Raw genomic sequence first — 16578 nt, 5'->3', positions numbered from 1 at the left:
ACTTCATTTGCAAGAAAACATCTGCCAAATACTAAAGTCTGAATAATTCTAGTTTGGTCAGTTGTCTTTTCAAGTAAAACTGGTGTTCTATGAAAAAAACAACACACAGCAAATTCAGCTCTCCACTCAATCAGAAAAGTACTTTTCCTAGAGGCCACAGGTGGTAGTAACAGAAACACCTTATGCATACTTCCCATTTTGTCATAAACCTTTTCTTTTTTTAAGAGGGAGGGAGATGGGGAGGGGCAGAGGAGAGAGAGAGAATCTTAAGCAGGCTCCACGCCCAGCACAGAGCCCAAGAAGCAGTGCTTAATCTCACAACCCTGAGATCATGACCTGAGCTGAAATCAAGAGTTGGACACTTAACCAAATGAGCCACCCAGGCCACCCAGGTGCCCCAAACTATATTATTTTTTTTAAATGTACTTCAGGGTCAAGATTTAATAAAATTAATAACTTTTACTGCTTCATCAAGGATCTTCCTAAAAAAACTGTTGTGTTTTTTTTCTCTGCGTGGCCTGACTTCTAACAATTTATGGCCACTGCCTGGACTCATGCTAAGGAAACAAAATGACTCACCATTACTTTTGCAACAATGGTGCAAATGTAACCACAGTAAAAAAGACACATCAGGTCTTAGTACTCTTACGAAAATAGTCTTGGGGACTCTTTAAGACTTTGAAAGCTGTTGTCGTCCAATCAGTGAACATAGATAGTATGGACAAGGATGCTTACCAGGAATGTTTTATCAAGAGGGGAAAAGTGGAAATCAAGCAAATACCCAACAAAAGACGACAAAGCAGAGAGGTAAAATTAAAATACAGTCTTGCAATTATATACTAGGCAGCAGTAAGAACTATCAGTAGTATTGCTGTATTTCTGACACGGAAAAACGTCCTCAATAATATATCATATATCAATATATCATCATATATCATTTCCTATATCATAGGAAAACATCCCACAATATCATGCAGTATAATGGACTTTATATGTAAAATGTATACATGTATGTGTGTCTGGAAGCATGTAAGTAAAACCACTAATGGCAGTTATCTTTCTGTATGGAATTAATTACAGACTGTCTTCTGTTATTTGTCCTTACATTTTTACAGAACCTATTTTCTTTCTTAGGATAACAACTGTCCTTACTAAAATAATATGCAACTATAACAACTTCGTGCAATACCTAGAAGGTATAAAGATGGTATTGAAATCACCCCAAATCTCTCTGATCAGAAATAACAGGGCACCTGGGTGGGTCAGGTGGTTAAGCATCTGACTCCTAATTTCTGCTCAGGTCATGATCTCAGGGTCAGATCAAACCCCACATTGGGCTCTGCGGTGGGGCATGGAGACTACTTAAGAGTCTCTCTCTCTCCCTCTCCCCCATCCTCGGCTAGAGCCGGCTCTCAACAGAAAAAAAGAATAACAGTCATAACATCAAACAAACATCATTCTAAATGTTTATGCACACATTTGAACATATAATGTGCGAACTTTAAACAGGACGGCACAATGTTCTTAATGAAGTATGAAATTTCATACCATTTAAATTTATCAGCATAAAAAGCCACTGAAAGAGTGCCTGGATGGCTCAGTCAGTTAAGCATACGACTCCTGATCTCAGCGCAGGCCTTGATCTCAGGGTCAGGAGTTCAAGCCCTGCACGGGGCTCCATGCTGGGCATGCAGCCTACTTAAATATATCTTAAAAAAAAAAAAAAAAAAACCACCTGAAGAAAAAAAAAAAAAGGAAATAATAAAATTAAAAAAAAATTTTTTTAAACCCAAAGGGTTTTTTGGGGTTAATTTTCCGAAAAAAAAAAAAAAAAAAACCATACAGCATAACAGGGGCTGGGGAAAGTAAAGTTTGGTTTTACAGTAAGAGTTAGGAAGGCTGAGCAATGACTAGATTTTTGAAAAGCAGATGGGCATAGAGGGAAGACAGCAGAGAGGGTGAAAAGTGCTGTATAAGCCCAGAAGACTGTGAATAGTTCGGTAGGTTTGAAACAGCCATTCACTGACAGAAGCAACAGGAAAAATAAATGCTGAAAAGGTAGATTTGGGACATTACTGAAGAATCAGTGTGAGAAATCTACACTTAATATGCAACATAATTGCAGTTTAGAAAAATTATCTAGCAGCAAAAAGCAGCAATAACTGAACTGATAACAGATAAAACAATGGTCTGAACAACAAAGAACTACAAACCAAGTAATAAGGAAAAAAAAAAATCCTGGCTAGCATCACAGTAAATAGGTGGGAAAATAAGACAATGGATCAGAATCTATTTTTTTAAGATTTATTTATTTATTTTAGAGAAGCAGAGAGAGAAGCATGAGCAGGGGGAGGGGCAGAGGGAGAGAGAGAAACTCCAGCGGACTCCCCACTGAGCACAGAACCCAACTCAGGGCTCATTCCCACAACCCTGAGACCATGACCTGAGCTGAAATCAAGTGCCCCATTAACTGTCCATTTAGAAACTCCAAGTCATGTCAACTAAATGACATGGATGAAAGAGAAGTCAAAGAAAACATCAGTATTTTGAATCTGGAATATTAACAGGATGTGAATTGACTGATAAATGTGCTGGTTTATTTTGGGGTTGGGGTTGGGGATGGGTAGAAGGTAATGAGTTTGGTTTTTAAAATGATGCATGGGTCTTATTACACACCAGTCATCTTTTGTTAATACTAAAAGCAAGTCTGACTTGCTGACTGTGCAGGACTGAATAGTCTCTGATTTTCAGACACTAGGCAGATGTTGAACAATTACATTCCATTCTGACCCTCATAATCCGGAGTTAGCAGAGAGGTTAAGGGCTCAGTCTCACGAGACTGCCCCACTTCAGATAGTCAGCTTCAAACTGGGTGCCCTGGCTACCCATACTTCTACTGGCCAACTACAAATTCAGGGGTTCCCACAATCACCCTTCCCCCAGGTTAAATAATTCAATTGAACAACTTACAGAACCCCTCACAGAACCCAGGAAAACATGATACTATGACAGTTTACTATAAAGGATAAAAATGAAGAGCCAGATATAAGTAGGACGAAGCTGGGAAGGGTCCAAGTGCAAAAGCCTCTGTCCCCATGGTAACGGTATGCCACCCTCCCAATACAGGGATGTGGGAAGCTATCCCAAATCCCTTCACTGAGGGATTTTTATGGAGGTCTCATTAGATAAGCATGACTGCTAAACCACTGACCAAAGATGACAGAACTCAATCTCCAGCCCATCGCCTACCTCCCAGGAAATAAGGTTGAGGCCGAAAATTCTAACCCTTTAAACATGTGGTTGGTTTTTCAGGCAACTGCTCCCCATCCTGAAGCTATCTAGGTTACCCCCCCAAACAGTGAGTCATTCATTAGCATACAAAAGACAATAAACTCAAAGGATTTTAGGAGCTCTGTGCCAGGAACCTGTTCACCAGAACCTCACAATGTGACCTTATTCAGAAATAGGATCATTACAGATATAATTGTTAAGATGAGGTCATACTGGATTAGGATGGGCTCTAAATCCAATGACTGCTGTGGCAATTCCACTTCTGAGTATACTTACAAAAGAACTGAAAACACAGGTTTGAAGAGGTATTTATACACCCATCTTCATGGCAGCATTATTCACAATAACCAAAAGGTGGAAGCAACCCAAGTGTCCACCAATGCACAAATGGATAAATAAAATGTGGTCTAGCCATACTACTGGATATTACTTAGCCTTGGAAATGGTGACATTTCCATGTCACCAATGGCTACAACATGCATGAACTTTGACGACATTATGTTACGTGAAATAAGCCATTGACAAAAAGACAAATGTCGAATGACTGCTCTTACACAAGGTCCCAAGAGTAGTAGAAATCATAAAGACAGAAAGCAGACTGGTGGGTGCCAAAGAACGGGGGAAGGGGAATGGGAAGTTTTATGGGGACAGGAGTAAGAAGGTGGAATACAGATGAAATACGACTGACCGTGATTTCATATTGCTATAACTAGATGATGGACATACGGAACTATGCAATTATTGTTAAGTTGAAATTTTTCCCACAATAGGTCTTTTTTTAAATAAGAGATATTTTAAAGTGAACTATGAATAATTTTCTACTTCTGACGAAGACTCAAAACATCTGACTGTATACTGTTGATGAGAGTGTGGGGGCACAGGCATTCTTTGACTAGTGGTGGCCGTGCAAAATGGCACAAATCCTACACAGAACTGTGTCTGACAATATCTGGCAAAAATCTACATGCCTTTCTCTCTTTTTCCTCACTCTGACTAGTCTAAACCAAAGACACACTGGCAAAGATACACAGTGACCTACACACAGACTAACCTTCATGGCATAAAATAAATATTATGTACCGGTTACGAATACATATACGTAGATGTATTTCTTAATTTAACATCTTGACAAATATACATTGGAAATACACCAAATTCCTGATAATGTGAGACTCCGGAAGAAGAGGATCACGCAAAGCATAATGGGGACCTTATCTGTAATACTGTCCCCTTCATTTAAAAAACAAACCTGATGCAAATGTGACCAAAGGTTAAATGCTAATTCCAGCTGTGAGGTTAATAGGTTCGTCATGCTACTCTTTACAGTTTATTTTATTGAATGATTTCTCCCGCCACACAGGTCAACAGGAAGTGAGAGGGACCCAGACAAGTACTGCTTTATACAGGTTAGATATCCTCTCAAGCTCTGGCCACAAGGTACGAACGTGGAACAGATGCTTGAAGGCAACCATTTATGATAGAGAAAAAGGGTTTTTTAGTTGTTGTTTTTTTTTTAATGTAGGAACAAGCTCATCATGTGTAGGTGTCTGTATGGAAGGGAAAAGTGATCAAACATGAGGGTGAAGCAAAGGAGGGAAAATGACTCGTAGTGAGGTCCCAAAGGGAAAACTGCTGAGAATCCCAGCGCAAGTGTAAATTCATGCAAGCTTGGGGGAAAAAAGTTTGGGCTGAAAAGGCTTTTTCTGAAGAAAGCAATCTCATCTACTGACACCAAAGAAATAAAAAAAATTTTTTTTAAGTAACGCAGTGAGATACAGCTACAGCAACATGGGAGCAGAAGACAACTAGTAATTCCCAAAAGGAAGTAAGAATGACTCTCAACATGGGTGAACCTGTTTTTGGACAAAGACCACACCTAATGAGGCAGAAAGCAAGAGCTTATTTTCTTCCTCCTGGAATATGGAATACAAAAATGGAGATGGTAAGAACCATGACTTGAAATTCTAGGAAATAGGGGCGCCTGGGTGGCTCAGTTGGTTAAGCGACTGCCTTCGGCTCAGGTCATGATCCTGGAGTCCCAGGATCGAGTCCCGCATCGGGCTGCCTGCTCGGCAGGGAGTCTGCTTCTCCCTGTGACCCTCCCCCCCCCCGGTGCTCTCTCTTTCTCATTCTCTCTCCCAAATAAATAAAATCTTTAAAAAAAAAAAAAAGAAAGAAAGAAATTCTAGGAAATAAACTAAGACAAGAACTCCTGGCCCATTTTTAGTACTCTTACATCTCCTACAGTCATTTTCCTTCTGTTCACCTTTAGAATACGGACAAATCCTTTTTGTAAAGTTGCAGTTTGTATCTGTCACACTGAGCAGAACCAAGAGAACAAAAGGTGTCCACATAGTCCAGCTGAAGCAAGAACAATGCATCCCTGAAGTCCAAGGGGAAGATTAGCTTAGCAGGACAAGCGTGGTCGATGCCCCCACCCGTGGACTCTCCCTGGAAGGCCAAATGTGGTGCTAGACAGTCATTCTATTTCCATAAGGGAGCAGGTTTCCTTAGAGCAAGATTACAGGTATCTCCTGGAATTTTTACACCTTTCAATTACACAGCAACCGATGTCTATAACTAACCCAACTCTCTTACTTAGCATTCTCACTATTTCTTCTTTTCCAGGAACCTGAAACTTGGATTAGAAACAATATAAAACATTAGCTTGAACAGGGTTCTAGTCAACTGCCTAGTCCAAGGGCCAGCAAATTACAGTCCACAGGCCAAGTAGGGTCTGCCACCCATTTCTGTCCAAATTGGGCTACTACCTGTTTATGTAAGTAAGCTTTTATTGGAACACTGTATGCCAATTCAATTACATATTGTTCATAGCTGCTTTCAACCTCCAAGGGCAAAACAGTAATTGCAACAGAAACCATGTGATCTGCAAAGCCGAAAATATTTACTATTTGGCCCTTTACACATAAAATTTGCCAATCTTTGCTGTAGTCTAAAGGTTCTCAACCTTCTTCTTTTTACCTCAACATCATTCTCATGTTGATACGCTCACATGCTGAATCACTAACAGTCAAATTTCCGTATTTTATAGGCGAGTAAATCTAGACCCTTTATTTAAACCGTAACTAGAAAAAACAATCAGGGTAATGTTCGAGACCTCTGAAAGTGAGCATATTAGCCCTACAGAGTAAAACTACCAAACTGAGGAACCAAGCAAAATATTCAGAGAGAGGCCCTACGCCAGGTTGTCTGGAAAATAATTTGTAGTCATTGTTTTAACAATCTCTCACATGGGGTGCCTGGGTGGCTCAGTCTATTAAGCTTTGGACTCTTGATTTCAGCCATGGAGCCTGCTTGAGATCCTCCTACTCTCTCTCCCTTTCCCTCTGTCCCACCCCCAAAATAATAAATAATCTCTCACGTATATGGGCCCCTGGACAGGTTCTCCCTAAAATGAACTCTGTATTTTGTTTAGGAAGTGTAGGGCACATTGACCATTTGCCCTATCTTACAACTGAATTTCTCCTTCCTGTCTTTGGATATCAATCATAGTATGAGTCCTAACAGAAGACAGGGCTCTGCCTCCCAATATGGAAACTATAAAAGGTAGATCCTTGATTCTCTATCATCCTGGGCAGCCTGGAAGAGGACAAGTGGTCTGAGCTCAGCCAACCGAATGTTCCCATCATGACTTAGAATCAGAGGAAATGATACCCCATTTCTTTCCCAAGAATCTCGACCCTCTTTTAAAAAAGTAAAACCTTCAAAAATAAAAATAAATAAGTGAAACTTTCTAAACTGGTGAAGATCAGTTGCTAAATAGGTGAAATTTAGGGGAAGAAACGTCAAAGAAAAGGAGAAAGTCCACTCACCAATCCCTCTTTTGCCTTCCACAGACATATGTAACAGTTGTGCTGACTGAGGTCACCATACTCACCGCAATGGTGCAGAGGAAATGCAGGAATACGTTTCTTTGTGGGGCTCTGAGTTAGACTGCGTGAGGCAAGGCAAGACACTCGCAGAAGGTTTGAGTCCCAATTATCATTACAGTTATTCTCAGGTGGCAAAGGCAGCACATACACACACAGGGCAGGAGGCCGTCTGGGAGGTGGGAGGGAGCTCCAGAAAACCATGTTGCTGTACCTGAGTTTGCAGGAGCTGTACCTGAGAGTCAGTGGTGACTTCTTGAGAATTGATAGGGTCAAAAGTCAACACCTGCAGTGCCGCAGACCAAGAAGGCCGTGAGATTCCCCAAGAGTCTTCAGGGTCACAGGACTTCCAGGCAAACTCCAGACAACCGGGCTGAGATTATCAGAGAAAGTTTTCCTGACCGTTGTACCTCCACCTTTCTAAGGATTATGTAAGCCTCTAATTCCTGTATTAAAATCGCTTCATACTTGAAATGCATAGCATGGCTTCTGTTCTGACTGAAACACAGACTGACTGATAAAACTCAAATAATCCGAGCACTATTGAAGATCTTAACAGAGACTTCATTTTACTTCAACAAGCTATCATTTTTACATTGGTTTTCTCCTTTAATCCAACTCCAAGTCTTCCTTTTTTTTTTTTTTTTTTACAGATGTGAAAACCAAGACTAACGAAAGTTTTTACTAAAAAAACCAGATTTAAACTCAGGCCTACCAAACACCAAGTACAGCACTCTTACATTTATTTAGGAAGCAACTGTAGTAACATACCCTCTGATTTCCTATATAAAATATTAGAGGGCAACCATGACTTCGTTGATGATTAGGTAAGAAGATCACTTATTCATGGCACCTACTAAATCATGCAGGCAGAATCACTAAGTATAGGTTGCAATCTGGGGGTGTACAAGGCACATACTCTCACTGAATTACACTGTCTTAATTGACTTAGTTAACATTTTTAAAATGGTGTTATATATAAGTATTAGAGTTCCATCTTTCAAAAAAGAGGAGAAAATATCAAAAGATCAAGGATAGAGGACACATTTCGCCATAGCTAAAACAGCTAAAGATAAACAGCATTTGACCAGAGAGGAACAAAATCCCTCCTACTGAAGGAGTGGCAGCCTCAGAGCATCCCTGGAGCACAGCTCCACCAGCAGCTGGGGGCCTGCCCGAGGCCCCAGAGCAGCCCCGAATGCTGCGCTTCTCCAGCCTTACTCAGTTACATAATCTCTTACTTCCCTCTATGAACTACCGCAGTGCCTATCTTCCCAAAAGCATCTTAACGAACTGTCTCTTTATTCTTATGAGGAATAACTGAAGCATCAGAAACCAATAATAAGAGTTTCAGAAGGCGTGAACAGAGGAAATGAAAGGGAGAAAAATACAAGAAAATCTCCCAGAACTGAAGATGCATATTTCCACACTAAAGTGTCCACCAAATGCAAAGCACAATAAAAAGACCTAGGCTAATGAAATTTTAGAACACTGAGGAGGAATTGTTAAAATCCTCCAGGGAGCGGAAAAGGTCACATACAAAGGAATCAGAATGCCATCAGACTTTTCAACAGTAGAACTGGAAGCCAGAAAAACAACACAACACCACCACCAAAAATCTAAGGAAAATGAATTCAAGTCTAGAATTCTAGGCCCAACCAAATCATCAATCAAGTATAAGAATAAAGAATTTGTTCACACACACGAGCCTCAAAAAAATTTACCTTTAACACACTAGAAATGGTAGTGTTGAGCCGTACATTAATTCAAAAATATAAACATAAAAAATTATTTTTCCAGGGGCGCCTGGGTGACTCAGTCGTTAGGCGTCTGCCTTCGGCTCAGGTCATGATCTCAGGGTCCTAGGATCCAGCCCCGCATCAGGCTCCCTGCTCCGCGGGAAGCCTGCTTCTCCCTCTCCCACTCCCCCTGCCTGTGTTCTTTCTCTCACTGTCTCTCTCTGTCAAATAAATAAAATCTTTAAAAAAAAAAATTATTTTTCCAGAAAAATTTATCAAAACTGACCCACAGAGGGGCGCCTGCCTGGCTCAGTCAGAAAAGCATGCAACTCTTGATCTCGGGGTCATGAGTTCAAGCCCCATTTTGGGTGTAGAGATTAAACAAACTTAAAAAAAAATTACCCAGAGATTTCTAAAAAGCTAAATAGACCAATAATGGTAGAAGAAACTGAAAAATAAAGAGCAACCAGACCCAATGGCTTTGCAGACAAAAGTTCTTCCAACTTAGATTTAATACAGAGATTTTTTACACTGTCCCAGAAAACTTCACAACTCATTCTAGGAAGCCAGCATTTCATTAAAAAAAAAAAAAAAAAAAAAACCAGGATAGCACACATGCACACACAAGTACAAAGGAAAAAAACTATAATCTGATCTTTCTTAGGATCACAGATAAATCCTAAAATGAAATTCAATAATGTATTAAAAAGAACAAAGCATGAAGAAGGTTTTGAGACCCAGAATGCAAGGTTGGTTCAGCACTAGAAATCTATCAATACAATACATTAAGAGATTAAAGAAGGGGTCTCATAGATCACCTCAACAGATGCAGAAAAAACCTTTGATAAAATAAAAAACCCAAATCAAAAAACAATTTTCCTTGCTAAAAAGCAGTAACTATCAGAAACCTATAGCAAACACCGTATTTAATGGCAAAACATTAAAAGAACACTCGTTAAAACTCAGAACAAGATGACAAGATACAGATGCCTTTCGCCACCCCTATTCTTCAACATCATACTGGAGGACTTGACAGTGAAAGCCTCCGAGACAAGTAGAAAAAAAAGAAATGAGAACTATAAATACCAGAACAGAAGACTCTGCAGGTGTGACTAACCAGAAAATCTAAAGTACCAAACTATTAAAACAATGTTCAAAAAACCAGCTATATATAATTCAATTATATTTTTAAAAAGCTTTTCTATAATAGACCAATAACAAATGTGAGAATGTAGTAAGATAAAAAACTATGCCATCTACAGTGACAAATATAAAATATTTAAGAATAAAACAAAAAACTACATAAAGAAAATTTTACTGGGGCGCCTGGGTGGCTCAGTTGGTTAAGCGTCTGAGCTCTTGATTTCAGCTCAGGTCATGATCTCAGGGTCTGGAGATGGAGCCCTGCATGGAGCTACCCCTCCCAACCTCCCTGGGGCACAGGCTCTCTCTCTGAAATAAATAAATCCTTAAAAAAAAAAAAAAAATTTACTTAATGTAAGTTCCATAAGGGTACGGATCTCTAGTATATTCACTATGTACCCCAGCCTCTTAGATTAGTGCCCAGCACAGAACAGGTACTCAATGAACACTTGGTAGAGATGACTGACAAAAAAGAAAAGCTTGACAGGATTAACTCCTGTTAATATTGTAAAAATATCAAACACTCTCAAATTATGTAAATAAACTCAATGCAATCTCAATAAAATTCCAGTAGAATTCTTTATAGAACGTGACTGATGATTCTGAAGTACACTTTTTTAAACACACAGACTAATCAAGAAACTTCTGAAAAAGAACATGCCATCATATATACATAACATATGCCCCTACATACCCGCATATATATGTACACACACTATGAAATAGTAATTCTAAAAAACTGTTAATGGGAACTTAATATATTACGAAGATGGAAAAGACGGGAGAATTCAATAAGTCGTATTAGAACTGTTATAGGTCCCAGAAGCACACAACACCCAAAACAAAACTCCATATGGAATTAAAGCTAGATATAAAAAAGCACAGAATCATAAAATGTTAAAAGCACAGAGGAACTCTTGACATAGAGACACCATTACAAAAAGAAAAAAAAAACTTACAAAAAGAAGTGACATATTTCAGAGTAAAAATTTTAAACTTCCTTATAGTGAAAAGTTTAAAACAAAGTTATTTATAGGACAAGCACAATTTTTAAAAAGGGGTTAATAATCCTGATAAAATATACAAAGAATGAAAAATATATAAATAATGACAAAGAGATCAACCACCCAATAAAAAAAAGCCAAATGATATAAACATGCAATTCACAGACAATATATGAAAAAATGCCTAATTTCTCTGTAGATCAGGAAAATATAGCAACATTATGGCCATTCTGTCCCAAGATGAACAAAAATTAAAAAGATTCTTAGAAAGGGCATGGGAAATGGGGTACTCCCACACACTACTGAGGGAGGATAAAGTGGTACCAACTTTTTTTTAAGGACAACTCTCAATAGCTATCAAAATGTTAAATATATGTAACTTGCAACACAGTATTTCCACTTCTAGAGGTATGTATCCTCCAGGAAACTGCATAAGCACACTAACTTGTGTCGACAGCTGTTTAGCACAGTATTTTCCACAGTAGTTTAAAAGCAGAAATAACTGAAATGGCCATCAATAAAAACATGATTAGGGCGCCTGGGTGGCTCAGTTGGTTAAGCGACTGCCTTCAGCTCAGGTCATGATCCCAGGGTCCTGGGATCGAGTCCCGCATCGGGCTCCCTGCTCCGCGGGGAGCCTGCTTCTCCCTCTCCCACTCCCCCTGCTTGTGTTCCCTCTCTCGCTGTGTCTCTCTCTGTCAAATAAATAAATAAAATCTTTAAAAAAAAAAAAAAAACATGATTAAATGCTCAACAGCAGACCCATAAAACTCTCACCTATTGACATGGAAGATCCCCAGGACCTACTTTTTTTTAAGGTTTTATTTATTTATTTGAAAGAGAGAGAACGAGAGCACGCGCACAGGGGGCGGAGCAGAGGGAGAGGGAGAAGCAGACTCCCCGCCGAGCAGGGAGCCCCATGCGGAGCTCGATCCCGAGGCCCTGAGATCATGACCTGAGCCGAAGTCAAATGCTTAACTGAATGAGCCACCCAGGTGCCCCCCCCCAACCCTCAGGACCTACTTTTAAGTGAACAAGGCGAACTGCAGAACACTACATGATTCTGTTGGTACCATAAAAGTCCACAAAGCTAAAAATGTTCAATTTACATATGCACAGGAAAGGGTACAAAAGGATTCATAAGGAAAATATTTCATACTTTAACTCACTCATTTGTCAGATTACTTGTTGAACGTATGCAATGTGCCAGGAACTTGGAATAAGTGGCAAGTAAAACGGGCAGCAATCCTGTCTTCATGGGGCTTACAGACTAGGGGGAAGATTTTTTTTAAGAAAAAAGAAGCAAATAAAATAAAATTACAAGCTGGGATAAATGTTCTGAAGAAAACAAGGCAGAACAAAAGGGACAACAACAGGAGGTGGACAAGCCTTAGACGAGAAGGCCTCCTGGGGCGCCTGAGGCCCCGCGAAGGAGCGGCCAGCCCCCACCGGAGGGCGGGAACAGGGCTCCCAGAGCAGAGCAGGGGACAGTGTGTTCGGTGAGGCCCCAGGAGCCGGGTCACACAGAACGCACAAACCTTGCGAGGATTTTGGCTTGGGTCTAAGAGCCAGGGAACCAGGTGCCTGCGAGGAAACGGCAGGGAAACCTCCAAAACATCAAGGATAAAGCCTACCTAATCGTCTACAACAGCAGTCCTCAAACTTTCTGGACTCAAATTCACCAAGGACACCGAAACGCTTTTCCTGAGGTGAGCCGTATTCGCGGACATTTACCGTCTTACAAATGAGAAACTAGTAGCTTGAAAGGACACGCCAGCAGCCATCCGTGTAACGTCCTCACGTCCCACAGCCCGTGGAATCGCCACCGCACGCGGTGTCTGCCCTAACGAAGACAGCCTTGGGCCGGGAGCTCCCGGACCACACGACTCTGACCCCAGAAAGTACCGAGTCGGGTGCACCGTGCATTTTCAGTTTTTACCTAGAAAGCCTCCCCTCGACCAAGCGAAAAAATCACCCGACAGAAAGGCGGGGGGGAGCAAACCGTACTGCCCAAAGTGACATTTCTGCGCTTAGTCTCTGCGGTTTCTTCCACTTTGCCAGAGAAACGTTGTAACATTCAGACCACAGTTCTGCGCAGGGCGACTGCAACGTATTCCCAAGGAAGCGTGACTCAAGACGACCTCGAGAGCGGACACTGGAATGATGCTTCGCTAGTGCCTACCAAATGCTCTGGTCGACGATACTTTGCCATCCAAGGGGCTCCTTTACCAGAGCTGCCGCGCAACCATCAAAGTCACTTTCAAGCATTCTTCCGTATTTAAGATAAAAAAAAACACAAAACCCACCTCAATCGACAAAATGTAATCTCACCAGTGATTTTTACCCGGAATTTGTTAGGTGCCCCGTCAAAATCACTGATGCTTGCGAAACCAGAAGAAACCACGCAAGGGAACGGACTCAGTACCTAAAGGTATCTTGCCCCGTTCGGTCTCTGCGAACCGCTGATGAAGCACCAACAGACGTTCACCGGACCAGTGAGGGGTTCACGTAGCAGCAGACCCACGACTGGGGGCTCTTCCCTAAGGATTCCTACTTTCCGAAATGCCGCACTGCCCCACACTCCTGCACAATGGGGCTCGCTCCCCCAGCGGCGTTTCTGCCTCGGGCCGGGAGCCCACCTAAGCTGGTCAGAGGACCCTCCCACAAACCCCGCTCGCCCGCACGACCGGTCTGAGCGGGTCGCGGCCCCGCAGGCCACAGCCTCGCCGCCCGGGGCCCGCCGCCGTGCCGAGGGGCCCACGGCTACATGCAGGCGTGCCCCGGCACCGAGGCTCGCGGGCCACCGCGCCGCGGAGACCGACGCGGGAGGCAGGACGACGCGAGCCGAGGGAGCCCCGGCCCGTCCCCCCGCGCGGGGCGGCTCACGTACCTCCGGCGCCGGCTCCTCCGCCCGCTCCCAGGGCGGCCGCCATGGTGCTCGCGGGCCCGGCCTTCAGGGTCGCCCCGCCAAGCCGGCCGGTGGGCCGCCGGCCGGCCGGAGCCCGGGAACGCGCGGCGGAGGACGGGGGGCTGGGGGCCGGGACCGGGAACAGGGGGGAGGCGGCCGGCGTTCTCGGGCACTCCGGCCCGGCTCCTCCGCAGGAAGAAAACAACAGACTATCGCAACATGGCCGCCGGCCCGCCCGCCGCCGCGGTGCACGCCGGGATGATGGCGACCGGCAGGGCGGGCGCGGACCGCCTCCGCGGCGCGGCGGCTCCGGGCCGCCTCCAGGGACGCAGGGCAAGCGCGGAGGGCGAGCAGGCGCGCAGCCGCCGCGCTCGACTCCGGCAGCCGCAGGGTCTGCAGCGGTGTCGGGAGCGGTTGCCGGCCGTAGTCCGGTCCCGGGTCCTGTCGTACGGCGCTTTGCGGCAGTTGGCGCCGCGCTTTCCGGCCGGCGGCCTGCGGGGCGGTGGGCGGGGCCGGCGCCGCCGCCAGGGCCGGGGCGGGGCGTACTCCGAGAGGCGAGGCCCGCGTCGGGAGACGGGCTGTAGGTGCTGAGCCGCGCAGCGCCGAAGTCAGTGGGAGTTTGCACTTCTGAGCAGCGAGAAAGGCCAGAAAACGAGGTGCTAGTGAGTGACGTCAAGGAAAGGACACGGGGCTTGGGGAGCCTTGTGTGCTTGTTGGCAGTTGGGGTGTGGGGGCTGTGGATGCAGTGGGGTCGTAGAGTACACACGAGCTGCAAACCTGGACTCAGTGACAGCGAAGGTGGGGCCTTACGGGGGAAGGAAAGAAAGGGCCGTCGGGGTAGAAAGAGGAGGCTGAGCAGAGACTCCGAGACGTCAGAGGACTTCCTAGGGACCGAGAACTGCCAGCAGAGCGTACTGGAGGAGGAAGGAGGAAGTAAGCCGTGAGCTGCAAAGGGGACAGGGGCCAGATGCATCCAGGAATTTGGGGCATTTTCCTGAAGCTGTAGGGCGTATGAGAAGGCTCTAACAACAGAAGTTACATGATAAAATTTGTGTTTTAGGAAGACGGCTCCGACAGCAGGAGAGCCGATGGGCAGCATGGAGAGGTAAGACACCCTTAGGAAACGGCCGCCGCAGTCCAGGCAGCAGGTGGCTTCCTGCATGGGAAGGTGGACATGTGACAAAACCTTAGTGGTAGACTACATGAACTATAAAATTCTTTGAACTTTTACATACGTTTGAAGTTTTTCATAATAAAATGTTTGAAAAAAATAAGCTTTCCTGGATTAATAACTAATGTAAGTAATTCTCATCTAAAAGATAAAAACCAAAGAACAATTTTAAAAGTTATTTTGATTCACCTGCATGTAATCACTGCAAAAAATAATAACCATAAGCTTGGTAAGCACCCGGCATAACTAAGTCTCCGTCAGAAAGCACATCAGCACATCCGGATTTCAAATGGCTTGAAGCTCTAATCACCTTGCATTACTTTTTGAACTGTGGAGGATGGAATTCCTAACTCAGAAAATGTTTTTCAGGTTGGTTTCACTGGTGATCTAATACTCCACACACACACATCCTGGTGATCTTGAGAAGGATGATTCAAAAAACCAAATACCCAAAGATGAAACAATCTCATAGATACTTTGTAGCCAGGTTATAATTGAGGAAAGACCTCCATCTCAGTTATGAATGACCTAAAAATGAATTTCTCTAGGACACACATCTCTACATTTTTTCATAAGACACCCACTGGAAAAACTTGAACATGGACACCGAATATTTGAAGATGTTGATAAATTACTGTGAGTAAAGGTTTAACAAACCCCTTTTCTTCTCAACAGACAGATTTCACTTTGGGTTGACTTTTTAGCTTGTCCTAGAAACCTAATGGAGTCAGAATGTCAGCTGCATTATAAAACATCATTGGTCCTGTTAAAGATGCACTCTGGCTGGTACACTTTTTCTGGCTGAAGAAAACAGAATGATCTTTAAACATCTGTCAGGAAGCCAGACCTTTAGGCTCTGTTTTAACTGAGTTTGGGGCTCTAAAAGATAAACTCAGGTAACTATTATGAGATGTATCACTTCCCACGGTCTGAGACTGCTGAGCCAGGGCCACTCCTACTCCATCTTACCCTGAGTGACAGCTGGGGAGTCACGAGCAGCTCTGCCAGGAGCTCATGCATGCCTATATGGACTGCAGGGAGGAGCACCTGATAATGCCCTGCCCCCAACATGTTTCTTCTCTATCCTCTTAAATGAAGCTGCTGCCAGGTGTGGCATTACAGGAGTGTAAATGGTTAAACCTAAGAAGACCTCCTAGTGGGCACTTACAATTTCATACATCTCCCACTGAAAATCTTACAAGTTCAGCTTTGTTTTTAGTTAAAAGTGAATATAGAAGCTTTCCTCTTATGTTAATAGGGACTGAAAAGTCGAGGGCCCCTCCCTCCTGCTCTAAAACAGATTTTGCAGAAAAAAATTTGTTGGGTTGCTGGATTTTAGAAATTAAATCTCCAGGGGATCAAAAGAGAAGGGTGGGGGGGAGGAGAAAAGGCCTAAGCTGTAAGTCGTGAGCATATAAGAAAGGTTAGGTTT

At 43.4% G+C, this 16578-nt stretch overlaps 1 protein-coding gene across 1 annotated transcript in view; it reads right to left on the bottom strand.

The window, feature by feature from the left end:
• The window catches only part of RBM33 (RNA binding motif protein 33), a 121225-nt gene extending 107021 nt beyond the window's left edge, over positions 1 to 14204 (bottom strand). The window contains exon 1 of the mRNA XM_021693026.1: positions 13958 to 14204. Coding sequence (XP_021548701.1) covers positions 13958 to 14000 — 43 coding nt within the window. The 5' untranslated portion in view covers positions 14001 to 14204. The remainder of the gene's footprint in view (positions 1 to 13957) is intronic.
• Positions 14205 to 16578: the final 2374 nt, after the last annotated feature.

The sequence above is a fragment of the Neomonachus schauinslandi genome, chromosome 12, assembly GCF_002201575.2.
Source record: "Neomonachus schauinslandi chromosome 12, ASM220157v2, whole genome shotgun sequence".
Lineage (NCBI taxonomy): Eukaryota > Metazoa > Chordata > Mammalia > Carnivora > Phocidae > Neomonachus > Neomonachus schauinslandi.
The sequence above is the reverse complement of the archived record's forward strand: the minus strand, read 5'-3'. Positions and strand labels throughout refer to the sequence as shown.